General features: G+C 41.4%; 1 protein-coding gene across 1 annotated transcript; it reads right to left on the reverse strand.

Moving 5' to 3' along the window:
- Positions 1–314: 314 nt before the first annotated feature.
- LOC135077325 (basic proline-rich protein-like) lies at positions 315–22,453 on the reverse strand. The gene is made up of 14 exons (XM_063971853.1): positions 22,331–22,453; positions 20,424–20,553; positions 19,784–20,010; positions 19,632–19,734; positions 19,343–19,452; positions 16,564–18,433; positions 15,417–15,612; positions 14,523–14,766; positions 13,717–13,827; positions 13,057–13,248; positions 9,672–9,879; positions 9,031–9,169; positions 6,639–6,774; positions 315–5,580 (listed from the first exon to the last, which is right to left on the reverse strand). The coding sequence occupies exons 1-13, from the start codon at positions 22,346–22,348 to the stop codon at positions 6,642–6,644; spliced, it is 3,681 nt and encodes a 1,226-aa protein (XP_063827923.1). The 5' UTR covers positions 22,349–22,453; the 3' UTR covers positions 315–5,580; positions 6,639–6,641.
- Between the last annotated feature and the right edge of the window lie 1,394 nt (positions 22,454–23,847).

The raw sequence follows: 23,847 nt of genomic DNA on the forward strand, positions 1-23,847 counted from the left end.
GACAAACTTTATAAAATTACAAAATAAAAACAGACTAAAAACTTTTCGTTCACACCTTTAAAATACGTATTCAATTTGCATAAAATTTCTTTCACTTGGCTGCTTAATGGATTTCGTACAGGAAATTCACTTACAGTAGGAGCCATTTCACTAATATTTGGAACACAATTACATAAAATTACACGTATCTGCTACCAGTACCGGGGGTGAAGTGAAGTATGTGAGCGGCAAGGAAGCGGTGCGTGGCGGACGCGCCGCGCTTCAAGCCGCTTGCTATAAATAAACCGGTTTAAACCATGCGCGGGACGCGCCGCGCTTCAAGCCGATTGCCACTCTACACTATCGGTGTGCACTCACACAAATGCAATTCTCAGCTTAAGTTGAGAGGACTGTAACAACTTATAGCGTTGATCGTAATAGGTATTGCCACTGTATGTAATGATGATTTTTTTGTCTTTTTATATTTCGTTCGAAGCATTATCTATTACGGCCAACCGGAGTATTTTTTACACAATATTTCAAATAAAATATTTTCAAACAAAAAATACAAATCCAGTTGTGTTCCATTGGGGAAAAAACACTCCTAGGTAATACAGCCTTGGATCTTATCACTAAAATTAACTGTAACTTAAATAATGAACCTCTCATATAAAAATAATAATAAAATTAATGTTATGCATATTACATACCTCTCTAGAACCTAAGTAGATAGACCGCCAACGTGTTTCGTTTAGTTTTGTTATCCCATTTGTATAACTATGCATATTTTTATAGTCTATTGCACATTTTTAAAAGCAATAAGAGCCATTTCGTATAAATTCACGTCTGTTAAGGTAACGTCTAAAATATTCGATAATAAATCAGTAAATAATTGCACCAAAGGAATTTGATGGGGACTAGATGGTTGAGTTGTTAGTTATATTGTTCATATAAAAAATTCGGTATTAAATCATTCAAAAACTTGTCATTCATTGTTTTTGATACATGCAATATGTTTGCCTGAGCTGTATTAAAATGAAAAATATTGTAAAAAAGATGAGATGAAATGCATAACATTGGCATCTCGGTCACCCTTGAGACTGTAACACGGACGATTGTGCTAAGAGAGCAATTATTAATTTCTATGTTTTATTAAAAATACATTTTAACATTACAAACTCCTTAGTAATTAATATTACCTAAAAGATAAGCTCTCACATCAAATAATTCCGTAAGCAGTAGTTTAAAAAGCTGTTGATGACACTGTTATACTGCAAATTAGTAAAATCTTACGGTGACGCGGCAAACAATAATTGTAAACATAATGTTAAAATTCTCTCATTCAATGCATTCAGATACTTATTAATAAAACACCTATGTGATCATAAGAATTGTAAGCGATCGTGTTGGCACGTAGCGTCAATAGTGAACCTAGGAAGCTGCACTTTCTCTAAATCAAAACTAAACGATATTTCGATTTCACTCGCTAATATTTTGATCAGTTATTTAAAAACTATTATCAGGAACGTTCACTAATGATAAACTCTTTAAACTAATGTACATAATGTAACAATTTTATAATCTACACAGAAATAATTTATACTAAATAATGAGTTGATCAGATGAAAAATCAATGATTGAATGATTTTTTTTTCGGGACGACAAGTAATTCTATATAAATTATAGTGAATATACATGTTATAAGATTCACATTTATTATTTTAAAGTCAAGTGTTTAAATATCAGTGCTAGCTGTCATTTATAACAGTAGATGTCCTAATAGCTATGTCACAGCCAACTGCGAAAGGATCATTCAATACATAGTTATAAATGCCTGAGTTAGCTAGTAGAAACATTAATTCTAACAGATTGTGAATCAGAGTAGAAGTGTAATCAACCGCAGATATTGTATAGTCAGCGTCAAATAGTTCGCGACACCCAAAATGACCAAAAATTTGACAGCATCTTATTCCAATGTAACAGACGTGTCGCGAGCTTTTTAGCTACTTTGGGTGTCCCGAGCGATTTGACGCTGACTGTAAACGGACGCTCATTTGATACCTCACGGTATATCTTAGACACTAAACATAACTGTAGACGTCACAATATTCGAAATAAGGCTTTGTAAATACAAAAATATGACTGGTTAACTTACAGAGTCCCGCTCAGATTAAAACACGTTTTTACAATTTCTACTCAGATCGACAATCACAAGAGGTTCGTTACAAACATAGACTATTAACTATTTCAATAAATACGCAACATAAGACACTTAACTAAAAAAAGGCAGTTACGATAAAACCTTACTCTCTACTGTGCTCCTTCTACAATGGCAGATGCTTGGAGACCCTGCGTTCAGTCTTTCACACAACATTTTCTGTGGACTACACCCCACCTTCAAGTGCAAACTGTCCATTTAACTTTATGATATTACAAAGAAACCGAATGGAGTTCATTCGTTTTTTATCTGTCTGTCTCAAGCCGTTTTGGACTCTGACCTTACTAGGTTTCGAGTGTAGTACACACAAAAACAAGAGGCTAGTTCGTGCAAACTATTTTGAGACTGCAATGACCTTGTGGTTGTAGATTGCTAGATTTGTGCAGCTACGAGACCGTACGCCTTGTAAATACGATTTGTTCTGACTTGGAACAATTAGTAAATAGATGGCGTTAAAATAAATTATATGTGTATAGGTTTTCTTTTATAGATTGTGCATGGTATGTTGAATTCTGTAGCCCAAAGCCATAGCTTGGATGTCAAGATTTTGACCAAAACACAGGACTCTTAATTTACAAACCCTGGTTATTCCTATGCACCTGTTTTTCATCAGTGCTGTGTGAATTATTGTATTGATTTTATTCAATCAAAATCAATATACAGCTACAAGGCAGGATTTTTAAATAATATGTTTGGGATCCCTATATTCCTAATAATATAAAAATGTGAGTTCCTTCAAATACTGCAGATTTAACAATAACATACATATTCCTGTGTTTTTATATTAACAGATTAATTTTCTTAAAGATTCGTTGACTTTCTTACGTCTTTATGTTCCCTGTCAAGGTACTAAGAGGAAGTGTATAGCAAACATGAATTACAATAGTTATTGCCTGTTTTCATCACGTAATTACTCTATGCTATGACCTACTCTCAATCCAAATAGAATTAACAACCAAGTTATACATATAAAAAGCTTAGCAAGTTAGTAAATAAATTTGTATCAGAAATTATCATACAAAACTAAATCTATTTCGTTTCATTATCATAATAGTTAAATTGACTAATTTTAAGACTAAAATATTCTTCATACATTTGGACACACACCAAACTGGTTAAGATATCATTTATCCTAACAATGTATCGGCATTTTTTAAACACCTTAAGTAGAAAAGCTCTAATTTAGTAGCAATTTTAAATGATATCCATACTTTTTGGTCAATTTTGTAATAGCAAAATATTATCATTCAAACACTAAATAAGGCATGATGTATTGCCTTCATCACTCAAGGAAGGATATTTACACCCAAATATCACGCGTTTTAGACAACAACTTTACCGTGAGATCAAATGGTTAGAAGATGATCTTCGCACTAGCTCAAACCACTAATCACTAAACCAATCCGCTTTACAATATAGATAATAAATTACATAGTAAAATTTTGTATACCCAACAGTTCAGCTAATATTTAATTCGTATTCTCGGACAAATGAAAAAGAAACGTAGATATCGAGTCGATTTTGAATAATATTAAAAACAGACATTCCCCACGTAACTTAGTAACTGCGAGACGATAGAATAATCTATTTATATTTAACACTTAAATCGTTATAACAATATTATACAGACTACCAACGATCCGTCGATGTTATCACCGTCCATATCACATGTAACAAGTCACCGCTTGCCTTGTTTAGTCCGTCCGAGCACCGATTCTTTGAAACACTATCGCGAGGCTGACACTCACTAAAGACCGCGCGAGCCCACTTTGTATTTAGCTTCGACGTGAACATACAACACTGGCCAGTGTTGCCACAATGCGAATTGCAACATCGATTTATACAATCGAAAATTCGACATTTTACATGGTCCCCGTCATATCGCTTTTGTACTTTGAAGCCATAAATATATTCCGTATACAATCAAGTCTATGTATAGCAGTGTGAAATCTATGTTTCAATCAATTGCCATAACATGCGCATTGAACTAAATACACAGTGAAATCACAACTGTACAGAATAATCATAACAATTCCATTTTTCTTTCGTGAAGTCTCAGCCTACAATCTGTACGGTCCCTAAATTACATTATCAATTATTTCTAGGACGAAATATTTCAATCAATATACATAATCTTCCTCACAATTATAGATACACAGAAATGTAATTTCATGCAGAATACATATCGTATTCACTTGAGAAAATTCACATTTATTGTGACTATACACCAATACTAACGTGATCATTAACAGAACCGCTAAGAAAGAATACGTATTTTGAATGTTTATATACGACTACCATGTTTTTTTTACATTTTTTTATAATTTATAACACCACAATTCCATATTGTCCATTAGACTTTCTAAATATTTAACTAACAACTAACATGAGTTGGAGCTGCGCAGATGAAGTTGTATCTCATGCATAAAACATGATGTCAAACCATACAAAATCTACAATTAGATTATCAATTGATGTTTGCAAAATTAAACAACAGTATAATAGAGAAAACAAGCTCCAACTCGTTTTTTAAGACTAGTTTATATTTACAATATTATTTCGATAAACTGATACATAAAAGCAACCTTTAGGGCTATTGTCCCCTAATTCTCCAAAGCAGCAATAGCAAAACCTTGTTAAATTTTTGCTTTTGCTCCATTGAAAAAGCTCTGAAATTTAGTATCGACGACAAGCCGAATGGACAACGTCCTAGATAGCCTAGTAAACAAAATGTGTTAATTTTGTACTTTATAACTGACATTTAATAATTTACAAGTAAACATTTAACCTAAAATATGCAATGCTTCAATGTACACAGTATAATACATAATTTCTGAGATAGTGTAGTTAAAAACAAAAAACAAATGCAACTAAAACTGAAAGTATAACAGTGATGAGATAAAAAGTACAGACTAACAACCACCATTATTATTTTACATTGCTCCAGAAAGCACTTTTTTTTAAATGTACACTTACATTAGTTCGTTTTTTGCACTGGATAGTCCTCAGAGGCACACGTTAGTACATATTTACACAGTCTTCACACACACCAGTCAATTCACAAACACTTCAACAAATGCGGAGCTACCATCTCGTGTCAATCCAGCTGCGCACGACATTTCACATCCAAAATTTTCAAAAATAAATATTTCAATTCTGCGTTGGCGTATATTTTGGCATTCCGACGGTAATAATTTCTGTTTGCGTGATTCTCGCGTAATAAATATAGATGTACGTGTTTGTATGGGCCGATTATTTTACCGATACGTAATATAGAACTCACTCGTCAATGTCTGTCCGCGGTCGCGACACTAGCGCCGCGGGCGCCTGCGCCGGGCGCCGCTAGCCTGCACTGCGCCCGCGCCGCTCCCGAGTTTACGCATCTGCAAGGGATATATCTTGTTAATTTCATATTCATACTGTAGCTTAGGCTGTCCCTGTGTAGGGAATGTTACTTGAACAAGCTACAGTTTCTCGTTACGGTAACAGACGATGCAGTAGGTTCTTATAAATATGCAAGTGGGATACATCCCATCGCATCTAGCTATCAGCTAGCATCTAGTTGTAACTAGCAATTGAACTGCTAGATGCGACGAATGAAAGGATTTGACATACATATCTCTCCTTAGTACTCTTGAAAGAGAAGAGAGAACCCTGACTGTGGTAGCAGCACGGTGAAAATGTTACCTTGTGCCTAAGTAAACTCTGACATCTTTAATAGCTGTAATAGGAGCGATTTTCTATCAAAAATGTATAGCCTGATGTGCTGTGTAGAGTTGGTAGACTATACTAAGTAGGCGGAGAGGCGCAGCAACCTCAAAGGGTATGCCCACGGCATGTCTCGATTTATGCTGAGCGGGCCCCTATTTGACAGCAGGGTACAATGTTATTTTTTTTGTTATTGATTTAGTTATCTGTATTTGCTGTAGTTCTTTTGTCATATAAAGCGTTGTTATTATTATTATAACTAAATAATAACTGTCCCGTTAGAAACCCGTTATGCCCGGGCCATACTAACGGCTAACGTCAATGCCCATTACCGCGATAATTTTTAACAAGTGGGGTTATTGATGCTGTTGTCAAATTATCGATATCTTAATAATTAAAGAAATAAATAAATCTTTGGACAATTTCACACAGCGCCAGCTAGCCCCAAAATAAGCAACTTAATGCTTGTGTTATGGGTGCTAGCTTAACGGATATACTACTTATATACTTTTTTTTTAAATACATACATACATATTATACATAGTAACACCCAGACCCGTCACAGAAATTAAAATTCATCATTTCAATTTCTGCCCGGCCGGGAATCGAACCCGGGACCTCTCGGCATAGTAGTCCGTTCTGAACCACTACACCAAACGGCCGACAATTAATGGCATTTCCCGTTAGTGTGGCCCGAGCATTAGTTTAAATTAAACATGATTGATCCACTCACGTCTCACTCGGGCTTGACGGGCGCGCGGTGCGGCAGCGTGTCGCTGCGCCGGTACATCAGAAGATACGGCATGCGCGGCGGCTTCGGCTTCAGCACCGCGCCTTCGCCCACTTGCGTCACGGTCGAGTCGTCATACCTGCGGGTAGGTGGAGAATTAGAGGGTAGTTGGGGGTGCTTGGACTCTAACAACTTAGTATAGGATACTCAGTTGAGGTTGTCCACAAGTGAACTTTCGGAGACGAAAAATAATTTGACATCATTGTAATAGGCCACCTGCGTCACTACACACACACACACACACACACCTCCCTCACACCACGACTATTGTCTAACGTCGCAGGGGTTAGACAATAGTCGTGGTGTGAGGGAGGAGGTTTAGTTGAGGAGGGATACTCAGTTGAGGTTGTCCACAAGTGAACGTTCGGAGACGAAAAATAATTTGACATCATTGTAATAGGCCACCTGCGTCACCACACACACACACCCACCTCCCTCACACCGCGACTATTGTCTAACGTCGCAGGGGTTAGACAATAGTCGTGGTGTGAGGGAGGTTTAGTTGAGGAGGGATACTCAGTTGAGGTTGTCCACAAGTGAACTTTCGGAGACGAAAAATAATTTGGCATCATAGTAAAGGAGTTTCAAGTTTCACGTTTTAGATTTTTAAATTAATGCAGTATATTTAGGGCTATTATTGAAAAACGCCAGCAAATTAATATCTAACCAACAACATTAGTTCTACTTTGACGACGAAAATTCGTTTGCTGGTGTTTTAGAAATAAACCTGTATAATTTTGAGAATTCGACATAGCAGCCATTATTTGATGAAACAGTTACGAATTAGAAGCACTTTAAAAACGTATAAAAGACTTCTCAACCAAATAATATCAAATCCAAACCAGTGAAGGATGGGTACTGAACACAAGTAACATTATTGATAGAATTTTAATATCTTTAGCAAAGTACTACATGAGTATTTCTAAAAAAAATGTACATTTTGAAAAAAAAAAAGTGTGCTTTGAAACAGTTCAAAAGTTTTATATTTATAAATCATCACACAAAAAAAACACACACACAATTTTGAAGTATGAATATTAATCTTTAAGATAACGAAGAATTATAGCTATAATCCTACTTATACCAAATATTTAGATATTTTAAAAATAGTCCTTTTTTACCTTTCATACAAAAACCTGTTTGCCACCCTAGCTTTTTCATGTATTTTTGTTTCATAAAATGCGATACGTAACTAAATTATTGTAAATTTCTTTGTATTATCGTTCTACAGTAATCGCAGTTTCTGTATCAAATTGATTTTCTATGGGGTGTCATAATGAATTGGCAATTTAAAGCAAAAAAACAAAATGAGTCGCTCTCATTTACTATTTCGTTATTTACTCTTTAGTTACGATTTATTTCTACTTTCCCATGGTTTCTGAACAATTCCGTATTTATTTTACACGGACAACAATAGCTGCACTCTGAATGGCTGTTGGCCTGACGTCTCCGCCATTACATCTATCGCGAAAATTAGTAAAAACGTGTGTGTTTTGTGGGATTACTTTTTCGTAACAGGCAGTAAAATCAGCGATTTTATATAGAACGGTAAGTCTTCATTTAACCATTTTTTGTAATACGTGTGGTACGAACATTTAGTAAGCTTTTATATTTGCTGTAACAAATTTTATCAAAAAAATACTTGTTTCTGATCTCATTTTGTCTAATATTTCGTTACGTTTTTTACGAATTTCGTTACGTTACGAAAAAGTACAACATAATGCCGAGTGTATACTGTTATTACCTGACTAAGCATAGTAATATTCACTACTTAATTTATTTCAAAAAATATAGAGCGTTAATAACAAAAGGATTGGATACTATCTGCTTTACAGAAGTGCCACCAGCAAAAAATTATCAAATCATTTAGATTACGTTTTTATGTGATTACTTCTTTTGTCTTTTTAGGAATGCCGCCAAAAACCAATGCCGAAAGGCAAAAAGCTTACAGAGAACGACTCAAAATGGATAAACATGATGGAACAAAAATAATTTTATTAAAATAGTATGAATGATTACTCCCTTATTTTATTTCTAACCCCTTAATATTACCCCGTATTTGGGTGCATACTTACAAATATTTCGAATTGAATAAATGAAGAGCATTCACAATATTTCGCCAATGTATAACAAGCCTTATGGCCTTACTATTTCGTTACTACCGTTTCGTTACGTACATTTTTTTTGAGAAATACTCACATACAGTTACGTCAAAAAAAATTTTGTGGCGTATTTGCCACATTTTCAATTCTAAAGATTCAGAATTGAAACTGTTACCAGAATAGAAGTAGAATCACAAACTAACCACAATCTAAGATAATACTGATGATCTTACCTAATCCATCCGACTTGGTCGTGGTAGGTGTCGGTGAGGTAGTGTCCTTTGACCGCCTCCACTCCCTCGTGGTACACCACCGCAAACAGCTTGTATATCCGCTGGATACGAGTGTACTTCACTTTTGACGTCATGATCCCTGCAAGAATGAACGATGTGAGTCGGTGAACGAATTGTAGGGGTTGGAAAGGTGGGAGTGAGCGGTAACTCAGATAGTGTTGTCCACATGCAAATGATTTATTTGTATCATTTTCGGAGACGAAAAATAGAGAGCATCATTGTTGATTTAAATAATTTCATACAAATTATCTAGCTGTAGGGATATTTAGCTAATGGAGTATTCATATTATATTTTAACTTGGAATCGAGACTGCATCTCACCTTAATCTTTCCACATAATAAGAGGTGAAGATATCTAAGATATTTAAATTTACTCTTTTCAAAATATATTTACTTCATGTAGCAGCAAGCTTTGGTCGGTCGATATCTCATAAACCCAAGAAAAGCTGGCTGGGCTTTTCGAATAAAGACAACGTCTAATCAAACGTAGTTTAGAAACAACCTCAGTGGCGCTCATTTAGTCCAACAGTAAAAATACATTCTAATGGACTGATAGCTAAAAAGATGATTGTTACACTCACGGGGGTCAATCTTCAGATCCACAGGATAGTCGATATTCTTCACGATTTTAGCTGTGTGTCCTTCAGCATCCAACTGGAAGCACTTCAGATGCAGCAGTAGGACCACAGGCAGCTGTTCCAAAGACAGCTGCTGCCAGGCGTCTGGTACTCCTTCCAATGTATCCTTGTTGGCTAGAAGTTCTAAGGCGTCTTTTACGCTGTTCGCGCGCTGAAAATAAAGGAAAGTTTTAAGTTTGGTCTTGGGTTGGGATGTAGAATAAGGGGGTTAAATTCGCTCAGTAAAGATTGTCCACATGATTTATACACTGTGTGTATTTCGGAGACGAAAAATAAGTACCATCATTGTGAAATAAATCTGTATGTATTTTGCAGTCCTGGAGTATCCTACTTTTTCTTTTCCTTTTTGATCCTAATTTCAAAAAGAACTTTACATAGACGTTTCTCGCAACGCATGCGCGTGCGTCGCTCTTTTGTTTCATAATTGTATTGCTCCATGAACGCTTGTGTCATGCCATGACCTGTATCTAGATACATGGGAGCGTATTAAGCCAGTTCCAGCGTTTCTCTCACCTCAATATCCAGCAGCAACGTAAAGAATGACGCAGCGGCGGGAGCGGTGTAAACGCAGGCGCGTGCGATGCTCTTTTGTTTCATTGTTCCATGAACACTTGTGTCGTATATCTAGACACGACTTCCAGCGTATCTCTTACCTCAATATCCAGCTGCAATGTAAAGAACGGCTGCACCGCGTCAGTGACAAGATGCGGCGCGTGCGGCGGGGGGCGGGGCGCGCGGGCTCGGTGCAGGCGCAGGCGCGTGCGGCCGCGGAAGATGTCGGCCACGGGCGTGCGACGCTCTTTTGTTTCATTGTATCATTCACAATGAAACAAAAGAGCGCCTGCGTCACGCGTGTAACGTCATGTATCCCCTCCTTACCTCAATATCCAGCAGCAACGTAAAGAACGGCGCAGCGGCGAGCGCGGTGTAAACGCAGGCGCGTGCGACGCTCTTTTGTTTCCTTGAATCGTCCCATGACCACTCGTGTGATCTGACGTCATGTATAGCTTACCTCAATATCCAGCTGCAGCGTGAAGAATGGTTGCACCGCGTCGGTAACAAGATGCGGCGCGTGCGGCGGGGGGCGGGGCGCTCGAGCTCGGTGCAGGCGCAGGCGCGTGCGGCCGCGGAAGATGTCGGCCACGGGCGTGCGACGCTCTTTTGTTTCATTGTATCGTTCCTTGAACGCTTATGTCGTGTATTTAGACACGCAGGAGCGTATCAAGCCAGTTCCAGCGTTTCTCTAACATTCAGCAGTAGCGTAAAGAACGGCGCAGCGGCGAGCGCGGTATAGACGCAAGCGCGTGCGTTCTCATCGTTCCATGACCACGCGTGTGACGTCAAGTATCACTCTCTTACCTCAATATCCAGCAGCAACATGAAGAACGGCGCAGCGGCGAGCGCGGTGTAGACGCAGGCGCGTGCGACGCTCTTTTGTTTTGTTGTACCATTCCAAGACCACTCGTGTGACGTCATTACCTCAATATCCAGCTGCAATGTAAAGAAGGGCTGCACCGCGTCAGTGACAAGATGCGGCGCGTGCGGCGGGGGGCGGGGCGCGCGGGCTCGGTGCAGGCGCAGGCGCGTGCGGCCGCGGAAGATGTCGGCCACGGGCGTGCGACGCTCTTTTGTTTCATTGTATCATTCACAATGAAACAAAAGAGCGCCTGCGTCGCGCGTGTGACGTCATGCATGCAGCAACGTAAAGAACGGCGCAGCGGTGAGAGCGGTGTAGACGCAGGCGCGTGCGACGCTCTTTTGTTTCCTTGAATCGTCCCATGACCACTCGTGTGACGTCATTACCTCAATATCCAGCTGCAATGTAAAGAACGGCTGCACGGCGTCGGTGACGAAATGCGGCGCGTGCGATGCTCTTTTGTTTCATTGTTCCATGAACACTTGTGTCGTATATCTAGACACGTGGGAGCGTATCAAACCAAGTGCCGTCTCTTACCTCAATATCCAGCTGCAGCGTGAAGAACGGCTGCACCGCATCAGTGACAAGATGCGGCGCGTGCGGCGGGGGGCGGGGCGCTCGAGCTCGGTGCAGGCGCAGGCGCGTGCGGCCGCGGAAGATGTCGGCCATGGGCGTGCGATGCTCTTTTGTTTTATTGTATTTTCACGATGAAACAAAAGAGCGCTTGCGTCGCGCGTGTGACGTCATGTATCCCCTCCTTACCTCAATATCCAGCTGCAGTGACGAAATGCGGCGCGTGCGATGATCTTTTGTATCATTGTAATGTTCCATGAACGCTTGTGTCGTGTATTTAGACACGCGGGAGCGTATCAAGCCAATTTCCAGCGTATTCCTTACCTCAAAATCCTTAAGAAGGACTACACGAGTCGGCAACGAGGTGCGGCAGGTGCGACGCTTTTTAGTTTCATTGTGTCATGTCCTGTCCTGTATCTAGACACACGGGATCGTATCAAACCAAGTGCCAGTGTTTCTTACCTCAATATCCAGCTGCAGCGTGAAGAACGGCTGCACGGCGTCGGTAACAAGATGCGGCGCGTGCGACGCTCTTTTGTTTCACTGTATCATTCACAATGAAACAAAAGAACGTCTGCGTCACGCGTGTGACGTCATGAATCCCTCCTTACCTCAATATCCAGTTGCAGCGTGAAGAACGGCTGCACGGCATCGGTGACGAGATGCGGCGCGTGCGGCGGGGGGCGGGGGGCTCGAGCTCTGTGCAGGCGCAGGCGCGTGCGGCCGCGGAAGATGTCGGCCACGGGCGTGCGACGCTCCTTTGTTTCATTGTATCATTCACAATGAAACAAACGAGCGCCTGCGTCGCGCGTGTAACGTCATGCATGCAGCAACGTAAAGAACGGCGCAGCGGCGAGCGCGGTGTAGACGCAAGCGTATGCGACGCTCTTTTGTTTTGTTGTACCATTCCATGATGACCACTCGAGTGATGTGACGTCATGTATCTCTTATCTCAATTTCCAGCTGCTCGTGAAGGGCTGCACGGTGTCGGTGACGATTTGCGGCGCGTGCGATGCTCTTTTGTTTCATTGTATCGTTCCAGAAACGAGAATATTTTTTCGTATCCTATTGAATATCTCAAGTGAATCTCTTACCTCAATATCCAGCAGCAACGTAAAGAACGGCGCAGCGGCGAGCGCGGTGTAAACGCAGGCGCGTGCGACGCTCTTTTGTTTCCTTGAATCGTCCCATGACCACTCGTGTGATGTCATGTATCCCCTCTTTACCTCAATATCCAGCTGCAGCGACGAAATGCGGCGCGTGCGATGCTCTTTTGTTTCATTGTTCCATGAACGCTTGTGTCGTATATCTAGACACGACTTCCAGCGTATCTCTTACCTCAATATCCAGCTGCAAAGTAAAGAACGGCTGCACCGCGTCAGTGACAAGATGCGGCGCGTGCGGCGGGGGGCGGGGGGCTCGAGCTCGGTGCAGGCGCAGGCGCGTGCGGCCGCGGAAGATGTCGGCCACGGGCGTGCGACGCGCGGCCCAGCGACGTTCTACGGCTCCACGGTTGCGGGGACCCATCACCTGGGAAGAACGTAATTGGGTTAGTTGATAAATAATCAAATAATTTAATCAGTACTTACTTAGACCTTTTCCAAGGCATGCATTCCAGCCAGCGTCAAATAGTTCGTGACACCCAGTGGTCAAAAAGTTGGTAACACAACCTTATTCAAATTGTAACTAAGAGGTTGCGAACATAACTATTTGACGCTGACTATCCCAAGTACCTATAGCTGGCCCTACTACCTCTTCTAGACAAAATGTAGGCTGGTGCTGAGAAGTAATGAAGCACTTTTGTTTACCACTAGACACAGGCCACCTGGCACACTGATAACGTGTTAGCGAACAACACTAGCATATTACACACTGAAATATGCTGCACCACGTTAGTTTTTTTTTGCATCCCGAACATGAAATAGATTTGCATTTTGTTTGCCACTCGTAAACAACCGATAAAAAAATGCACCAATCGAATGAGATCAAAGTAATTACCTTCCATTCGTCGTCATCATCGTCTTCTTCCGGCGGCGGTTCTTGTGGAACGACGCCATTTTGTTGTCCGTTCGCGTCTTTAGGCTCCTCTGGCTCAACCAGTTTCATCAGCTGTAAAAAACCAATCAGACCTTCAGAATTTCAAACTAATAATACGCTTTGTAATATTATTAACGCAAATTTACTCAGCAAGTATTGTCCACATGTTTTATTCACATTGTGAATATTTCAGAGACGAAAAATAATGTACCATCATTGTAAAGTATGTGTTTGTTATTTAAATTGATATGTTAAAGAGAAAAATGAGAATAAAAACGAGTTCTTTGTGACACAATGATAAAGTTATGTATTTGATGTTAAAATATTCAAACGTTGTTCATACATATTTTATGTATTTCAGTTAAAATAAAAGTGAAAATATAGCATATTTCTATCGCTTTTATTTTAGAAACAAGAGCTTAGACTTAGCAGACGAATCCGCTGTTTACCGTCGTACCAAGCAACCATCTATGTGTCATGAGAAACTGAAAACGATATTTAATCGTTTAAAAAAACACAATACAAAGCAACCTTACTAGGAGACAAGTTTGCGAACATCTGGCCTCACCAGCATGAAAGTGTAGGCATTTTTTTTTACTTTCCATATGATAGTAAATTAGAGAGGATCATGCTCATGCAATCTCAGTGGAAAGTAAATAAATGATCGGATGATGATATTAAGACTGGTAAATTAGAGGGTCGAGTTCCTACAGCGGAGACTAATTAATGAACTAAGAAAATAATTGATGATAAAACAAAATCCAAACCTCAAGCATCTCATCATTGAGCGAATTCAGCAAGCACCCCAAGAACTCCTCGGCGTCTTCCTGCCGGCCCTCTTGCGAGCCGGGGAAGGGGCGGAGCGCCCGCAACACGCGTAGGCCTGCGCCTCCTTCTAGCGGGGGCCCGGCGGGCACGGCAGGGCCGCTGCCAGGCCCGGCTTCGCCCCGGCCACGGCTTCGAGCGGGCGGAGCGCCCGCGTTGGCGCTAAACTCGTAGCAGAGTTCCACCCTGTCAAAGAAATTATTTGGGTAAAAAACAAATGCTCTTATTCCCAAACGATGCTTGCTAAAGCCTGGTCCGTGAGCACGTAGAATTTTGTCCAATGACCCCAAGCTACCCATCCTTATCGCTCGCGCGTAATTATATTGCTGTCGCGACTGTGCGACGGGCGCCCGCAGTGAGTGTGCGAGCGCGACAGCAACATAATTACGCGCTCACGGACCAGGCTTTAGAAGCAGCAAATCGAACACACAATAGTTCGTGTGTGACCCAGTGCATCCACGTGCACTGTGAGACCTCATAGTAATGTTTGTGAATAAGGGCGAAAGTGAAGTTTAGAGCACATTAGTAGCAGTAGTCGACTAGATCTAACGAAATAATGACACTGGTTGAAATACATAGACTTAAATTAAGCTCCAAGAAACTTGATTGTGCCTAATAATATAATATTCAACTATTGATACTCCAAAGACTATCAATAAAAAATAGTACTATTCACTGGTAAACATCAATTGAAAACTGTTGAACAGAATTGGCTGTTTTTTACAATAATTATTTAAAGGCTATCACATAGTCAAAGTACACGACTTTTCAATTTAAAAGGTGTTTTTTTTAGTATGGTATTTTATAAAATAACGGCTAGTATTTCTAGTACTTACATAGAATCAATGACCGGCGTGCTCGACTTGCCCCGTCTCGTCTGATACGGCAGCTGCTTCAGCATATTATAGAATGGTGGGCACGCCACCAACGCTTGCAGGATCGCGTTGACGTAGCAATAGTTAGAGCGGTTGGTCAGGCCTCGAGGCAGGAGCGATACCGGCCGGTTGTCCAGCTGGTATTTTGATAGGAACTCTGGAATGAGAGGTTGGTAAGTTTGAGTATACAGTAGTTTCTATTTTGAGTATGGATACATTTTGATTATAGTTCTTGCAACTCACGAAGGCGAGTAAGCTTTACTTGTGTGTGTACATAATGATAATGCACATAACGATAATGTAATGTCTATCAAAACTTTTGAAAAACTAACAGTAGCGAGCTAGTGAGCCCCCTCACATACTGGTTTATTCATTGCAACAACTATAACAAAAAAATTGTAGCTACGATATCAATGTACCCCATCCCCAATCCCCATCTACGAAATCAATCAATGAACCCCATTGCAATTGAGCCTGTAATACTGTGATGATTAAACTTATAGGGTCGAAGTAGTCGTCTGTTTGAAACAAAATGACATGTCTCAACCACAGAATCAATTTCAATTAATTTAAATAGGAGGGACACAGAGGACATCCTCTTGTTGTCACAAATTAAGTTATAAAAGGGGCAAAGAACAGTGAATGAAAGTATGTAAAATTATGATATGAATTCCTATTATACGCGGCCAACAAAATCATGTCAATGTTCTTTAGAGTTATTTTAGTGTTATTGAGGATAATTATATTCTACTCCAAATTAAAAAGCAATCGTCTGCAATAACATCTGCTTTAACATTTTTTTTCTATGAAAATAAATTTTTGAGTGACATTCCTAGTGTTAGATTTAACTATAGATGTCGCGTTCCAGAATCAGTGCCAGGAACTACACGACTGGCGGATTGCCAACTAGGTTTATCGTGTACAAAAAAAACAAAGAAATATGTCACGAGCTAAGAAGGAACAATAACAAACCAGACTAAGATAATTCAATGATATTAAAGTATTCCAATTTATGGCATTATTACGATTATAATTCAACCTTCATGGAAAAAGTTGAAAGTCAATCGATTCAGAAAATTAGCAAATCAAGTGTGTGAATAATATTTACCTCCCATCCTGTAGGAGTTGGGGTCATCGCTGAAAGGCGACGGTTGTACCGGCGCCGTCGGTGTGGGTTCCTTCTGGATCGGGACTTCGCGCGCTTCAGGCGTGGAAGGGCCGGACGCTGCCGGTTTGGTGGCCGTAGTAGAGCTGGTGACGTTGCTCACAGCGTTCACTGATGTCTTCTCGGAGTATGAGATCGTCGGCGCGGCAGTGGTCACCGGCCGCGGTGTGGGCGAGCTCTTGTCTACAACGGCCGCCTGAAGCGGCGACGCGTCAAAAGGGGACACTTTAGCCACAGGTTTTTGCACGTTGGGAGCCACCGGCGGTGTTGTAGTGGTCGGACTGGCCGGCTCCTCGACCGGAGCGGGAGCCGGGACCGGCGCTGGAGCGGCTACCGACGTCTTGTTAGAAAAAAGACTGGCCCACGATTTGCCGGGAGCTGGTTGAGGCTGAGGCTGGACCACTGGGGGCGGAATCGGTTCCCCACGGTTTCTCGGAGTCGGTGGGGGCGGGAAATCCGACGCTGTGGGCGCCGGCGGTGGCGGTTGTGGAACCGGCGGGGGCTCGGGCGCCGCGGCGGCGGCCTTCCTCGAGTGAGCGAACGGAGACTTGTTCGTCACGATCACGGGCTGACCCTGGCAGTGCAGCGTGATCGAAATCGGCACCGGGGCCTTGCTGGGCGGCAGCGGAGGCTCCCGCTTGACGTGCTGCTCGGGTACCGTCGACCTTTCGGTGCTTTCGGCGGTCTCGTTGGACGGCGAGCGGTTCGGCGGGCCGTCGCGCTTCTGTCGGTTGCCGAAGGGAGCTTTGGGCGTCGATGCAGCCTGTTGTACCGGAACGATGCTCTGGGGCACCAGAGGTTTCGGCGTCTGTTTGCCACCGGAGAAAGGAGCGGCCGGACCCTTCGTGGGTTTCCCGATTGACGGTGTCACTTTGGGGGGAGCGGACGCTTGATTATTAGCCGACGCGGTGGGAGGGAACGATTTAGTTACGGTCGGAACTTGATTGCTACTCGCGGCTTCGGGGGCCTTATTCTCGTTAGCTATCCAGGCGGGTTTTGAGGTTTCCGGTTTAATCGCCGGGGGCGACTTCTCGCTGGGCGACATCGCGGGTTTCGCTTGAGTATTATCGACGGGGCGCTCGGTGTGCTTCGGACTACCGGGGCCCTTGCCGGTGATTTTGAGATCTTTAACCGGCAGCGCTTCGACCACGGAAGCGGCGGATACAGATGTGGTCGCCGAAGCTGTAGCCGTGACCGGAGACGTCTTTTGTTCCTGGGTTTTTTCTGGGGGGGTGAAAGTCTTCTGTCCCTGGCCTTGCACGAAGTTCTTGGCATGGACATTGAACTGGTGCGGCGTGGACTGATGGGGAGGTTGCGGCTGCGGCATGGGCACCGGCGGGGGATGCTGCGGCGGCGGGAGGTATATCGGTGGCATGTACTCCACGCCTCCTTCCACCGGCGGCCCGTACGGCGGCCCGGCGTAATGTGCACTGGCGTAGTACGCATCAACAGCCTCTTGTTCCATCACCACTTCTTGTGGGTATTCCTCCGGTCCTTTATCGCCAGCGTCGCCTTCGACCGGCATAGGATAATCAGCATAATAAGGCGGGTATGGATACGCTCCGTAAACCAGCGGTTGGTACATAGGGAGATGGTACAGCGGAGCTCCTTGGGCCTGGGCGGCGGGATAATACTGCGGGTACTGGACGTAGTACGGCGGGGGCTGCGGCGGGGGCGGGGAGGGCGCGCGCTTGCCGCGGCGGTCGCGGCGCGGGTTCCTTGGCGGTCTGTCGACCTGCGGCGGCGGCGCGTACTGCGGCTGAGGCTGGTAGTACTGGCCCATGTAGCCGTGCACGTTGACGTTGGCCGTCACCTGCAGGGTTGGAGTTATTACCGATATTATATACCGATTTTTATTGCATGATTTTTTAAATAAAAATCACTCGATTTAAATCAATATCCGAAAATGGAATTAATGCAACGCCGGTAGTGCATATTAGGCCCAGAACAGACAACTGCAACGAAACTGCAACTTTCTGATGATTCTTATGAATGAAACTGAAAGTTTGAAACTGGTCGCGTCATGTGTGGTCTCTCAAGGGACGCTATGGCAGAAACTTAGATGCAACTCAAAAGTAACTTGCAGTTGCGTTTCACCGTCTGTTCTGGGCCTTAATCAACTATAATGTTCGAAAACAATGTTAATTTAGGTGTTCAAGTATAAAATTGCCGTTTTGTATGGAAAATTGTTAAAAAAATATTTTTCCATAATTTTTTTTTGGCGAAAAAATTAAAATTGATACTTGGAAACGGACACCATTAAAGAGCTGTTTTTGACAAAAGTTTTTTTTTTTATTGTTTCATTAAAAATATGACAAACCATCTTACATAATTTTCGCATGAAAGACTAATGCCCGTTTTCACCATCAATCCCTAATTTTTAAGTGACTGCTGTGTAAACAAAATTACCATAGGGGTCACTTATAAATTAGGGATTGATGGTGAAAACGGGCATAATGCTATGATTGCAAAATGTAATAAAAATCAAATAAATCAATATCAATAAAAAAAAACACGATTTTTTCAAAAAAACTGACTTTTTTTACAAAAAAAAAATATTTTTTCCACGCTACTCACCTGGCTGACGTAGACATTAGGCGGCGCGACCGGCCACTGGTGGTGATGCGGCGGGTAGGCGGGCGGCGGCGCCACGTACGGCGGCGGCGGCGCGTGCGGCGGGCCCGCTTTACAAAAAAAAAATATTTTTTTCCACGCTAGTCACCTGGCTGACGTAGACATTAGGCGGCGCGACCGGCCACTGGTGGTGATGCGGCGGCGGGTAGGCGGGCGGCGGCGCCACGTACGGCGGCGGCGGCGCGTGCGGCGGGCCCGCTTTATAAAAAAAATATATTTTTTTCCACGCTACTCACCTGGCTGACGTAGACATTAGGCGGCGCGACCGGCCACTGGTGGTGATGCGGCGGGTAGGCGGGCGGCGGCGCCACGTACGGCGGCGGCGGCGCGTGCGGCGGGCCCGTTTTACAAAAAAAAAAATTTTTTTTCCACGCTACTCACCTGGCTGACGTAGACATTAGGCGGCGCGACCGGCCACTGGTGGTGATGCGGCGGCGGGTAGGCGGGCGGCGGCGCCACGTACGGCGGCGGCGGCGCGTGCTGCGGGCCCGTTTTACAAAAAAAAAAAAAAATTTTCCACGCTACTCACCTGGCTGACGTAGACATTAGGCGGCGCGACCGGCCACTGGTGGTGATGCGGCGGCGGGTAGGCGGGCGGCGGCGCCACGTACGGCGGCGGCGGCGCGTGCGGCGGGCCCGCGCCCGCGCCCCGAACTGGCGAATGGGGCGCCATCTCGCACTCGCCGCCCGACAGGCTATCCAGGCTGCTCGACACTGTCGGCGGCCCAGCGGTACTCGATGAACACGATGAGATATCTGTTTTGACGACAAATAAATCGGCGATTTAGGCTGGTTTTAGAGTCACGCTGACGCACGCTGACCGTCGAAATGTATGAAGCGTCGGCGCCGAGCGATCAGCGTCACTCAGGAACGTTCCCTTCAATTACATACATATTGATCTGTCAGCGTCGACGATCAGCGAGCGGTCAGCGCGATTCTAAAACCCGCCTTAATGATTGAGACATTACGATGAAGGGAAAATTTATTAATTATAATGTTTCATTAACATTTACGAGTAATGAGATCATTATTAACAATAAACAAATCTTATCAGCCCTGTGATGAATTTTAATTATTCAGAGGCAGACGTAAACAAAGAACAATGAGATTCACATAATTTACAAGGAGATAGCGATCTTACATTGAAATATATTTTTAAATAAACATACCTAAAGCAGATTCGGCCCAACCAACTGACGCAGTTGATGCCGGCGTGTCTGGATTCCGCTCGAACAGTGCACACTGCAGACTACAGAGCTCCGCTTCTTTCACATCTGACAAGTCTAGGAACTCATATTCCTGAAACACGCCACTCACATTTAGTAGTGTATTTAAAGCTACAATCCCCATGGCATGCGGAATCTAACCACCACACATTGTAACAGTTCACACACAAAGTAATCGCAAGTTGAAGGCCTTTCAAACAAACTCATCGTTTAAATAAAGTATAATAAAGGTTAACTGTATCAACACTGTTATTAATTATCACATCAATCAGTGTTTTAAATTGTTTAAATTATTTTCAATAGGGATAAAATTTTGCAATAATGGTATTTTCCTAATTAGATTAGCTTATGACTCAAAAATGTAATTTGGTGATTTACTATTTACTAGAGATTAGGTGCTTATTTTCTAATGGTAATTAAGAAAAAATAATGTGAACTAAAAGAGGTAAAATATACAAACTAAATACAACTGAACTGACAAAAAATAATTATAATAAATAATAATGAAACTTGATAAATTACTTTCATAAATATTTTAACATAAATAATGAACATGTTACAAACTGCATGCATGCACACATACAAAAAGAATTTTGAAATCATAGTACAAATAGAAATGAGAATACATAAAGTTGATAGATAATTTTGTGTCATTTGTGTTGCGGAAAATGCTTCAGAATAAAGTAACAGATCTTTTCAAATAGGTTAACGATCACATATAGACAGAGACTACCTATATCGGCAGCATATTTGAGTTGTCATACTTTTAGAATAGTCTAATCTAAAGGATAATTTTTAACTTGCATTACGCTGGTTTACCTTTGTAACCGTTTCTTATTTATAATATTGAGAGTGGCAAACCTTGTTTACAATTTTATGAAAATAGTATTATTCAAGTAAGATTTGTCAGAAGCAGTGACGGTAACCAATAAATATTAGGAACTTGAAACATAAGTAAGACTGACATCCCTGATGGATTGTCGCTATAAATGTATAAAATATAAGAAACAGGATTGTAGAGTAAAAGTTACATTGATCAAGATTATGTGCACATTGCAAAAGTGATAGTAAGTCCCAATATGGAGTAATAATTACCTGTCTGCAATAAATTCATGCTATATCTTTCACAAACAATAATCATTGCATCAGCTTGATTAATTTCTGGGATAGATTTCTATCACAAAATAACCTTGAAATATGCTGCAAAATGGACACAAGTGACACTTCGTTTGAACGTTGGACCAAGGAACTTGTCAATTCGAAGTTTTAGGTTATCTTCGAGATTTACCAGTCACCATATTATCTTACAGATGTTTATTACAATAAATACATTCTAATTCGTGTAAAAACTATCTACCGTGCAGGACTTATTATGCAATAACACTTACGCCGCCGAATAACAACAACAAATACTACTTGGCACATGTGGTCATAGGTCTTAGAACAGTAAAAGTAAAATTAACATACCAAAATTTTATCATATTTATAAACAATCCCACTGATTTCTTAATCACATTAAGTACGTCCAGCTTGATAAATCTTATGAATTTCTACATAAAACTCCGAAATATGCGGAACATTTGGAGGACTATAAGATGGCGTAACAACGCTCAGTTGCCGGGTGCCATCGAAGTATTGACAAATCAACATATTGGCGATTCGTATTGTGCAAACCCGAAACTGGACACCGTGTATTTATTGAAACTATAATAACTTACCTCTCACGAGCACACAATTTCTGGAAAGAGATATTTTTTCTAATGAAATGGCCAGTTTCAATATCACCAAAACAAGAAACAAAAGCCAAACAAATTTGTTAAAAGATTACACTGCAAATATAAGTCTCTTACCGTTTTCATCAAATCCATGGCCTTTTATAGAACACCATCACGAATATTAACGCCGTAAACTTTACATAAATACCACAGCGGCGTTGTAAAATAAAAATCTTGAAACAGGATCAACGTAGAGACCATAGAGAAAAGTAATACATAGGAAATAGAGAACCCTCTCTGTCAAATTTTTGAACCTACTAATTGACAGCCTGGTGTTAAATTCCCTGTACTTAACCTACGTACGTAACGCTCACATACATACATAGTCCACGCACACATACATACATAAAGTCCACGCACACATACACACAGTTCACGCACACATAGGCCCTCATAACCTTCAAAGAATTATTGTTTTTTTGATGTACAATGTAGAATTTTTTCAAATCCATTATTTTGAAAGTATTTATCTTTATGGTGTACGTATTGTATTATTTTCAAAACAATGGATTTGGAAAAATTCTACATTGCACATGGAAATGCAAATAAACAAAAACTTTTCAATTTAATAATTTTACTTTATTTATGAACACACATAATATTATACACCAAAAGCGTCTTTTCGCAAAGTTTTCAACAACACTAAAAAAGCATTTGCACTTTGAGAAAACTCAGATCACTTGTGAACATAACAGAAAGTTTCTTCGCGATTCACGAAGGAACGAACAAAACTCCGATGAACCAGAACAGCAGCAGGTACGAAGGAATGAACTTGAATTTGACTCGACTCTTCAATACTTTAATAGGGCCACAGAACTCATAAACGATGGCTAAGAAAACAAGAATGCATTCAACCTAACAAAAACAACACCGGCCATTTTGGAGGAAAAACAAAGTTGCCATATGTTAAATAGTAATTTCTACTACTCTATTATGTAAATTATAACAAAAAATGTCACCGTTCAGTTTTAAATTAAAACAAATTAATTTCATTTTAAAAAAAGTTTTCACATTGTAATTAACAATATTCTGAAATATATTTTAATTAAGAAAAAAATGAAAATATGAAGGAAACAGGAGCAGCGACATCTAAAGCGTTTTAGGGTAGTTAAAAAGTATTGCTTCCTCATTGTTATAGCATTGCTGCAAAATCTGAAAAGCTTTTAAATATTTTAAGATGTGTTTCTGGAGTCTGGTGGGGTGCTCACCCAGCGTCATTAAGACTTTTATACAATGCTATTATAAGAAGTGTACTTGACTATGGCAGTTTCTATCTAGAGCCTTGTAATTTAGTTGGTTTAAGTAAATTGGATGCGATTCAATCTAAAGCGCTAAGGATTATAGCTGGTGCTATGAAATCGAGTCCAATCAATGCCTTGCAAGCTGAATGTGTTGAGCCCCCATTGAAATTACGCCGCCAATATTTATGTGACAAGTATCTTTTCCGTGTACTTCAATTTGCTGACCATCCTATATATAGCAAACTCAACAGACTTAATGATTTAATTGATACTTCCTCTTATTGGTCACGTAAATCTCCTCCTTGTGTGATTATTAGTTTTCGTAAATTTATATCAATCCAAGCCCCAGTC

The sequence above is a fragment of the Ostrinia nubilalis genome, chromosome 13 (genome assembly GCF_963855985.1).
Source record: "Ostrinia nubilalis chromosome 13, ilOstNubi1.1, whole genome shotgun sequence".
NCBI classification, from domain to species: domain Eukaryota; kingdom Metazoa; phylum Arthropoda; class Insecta; order Lepidoptera; family Crambidae; genus Ostrinia; species Ostrinia nubilalis.

What these genes read in the sequence shown, in the direction of transcription:
- LOC135077325 (XM_063971853.1), bottom strand. An exon ending in CTAATGTCTACGTCAGCCAG is followed by an intron (nt 19,735 to 19,783) that starts GTGAGTAGCGTG and finishes ACGGGCCCGCAG; the next exon opens with CACGCGCCGCCGCCGCCGTA. An exon ending in ATGATGACGACGAATGGAAG is followed by an intron (nt 13,249 to 13,716) that starts GTAATTACTTTG and finishes CGTTCTTCCCAG; the next exon opens with GTGATGGGTCCCCGCAACCG.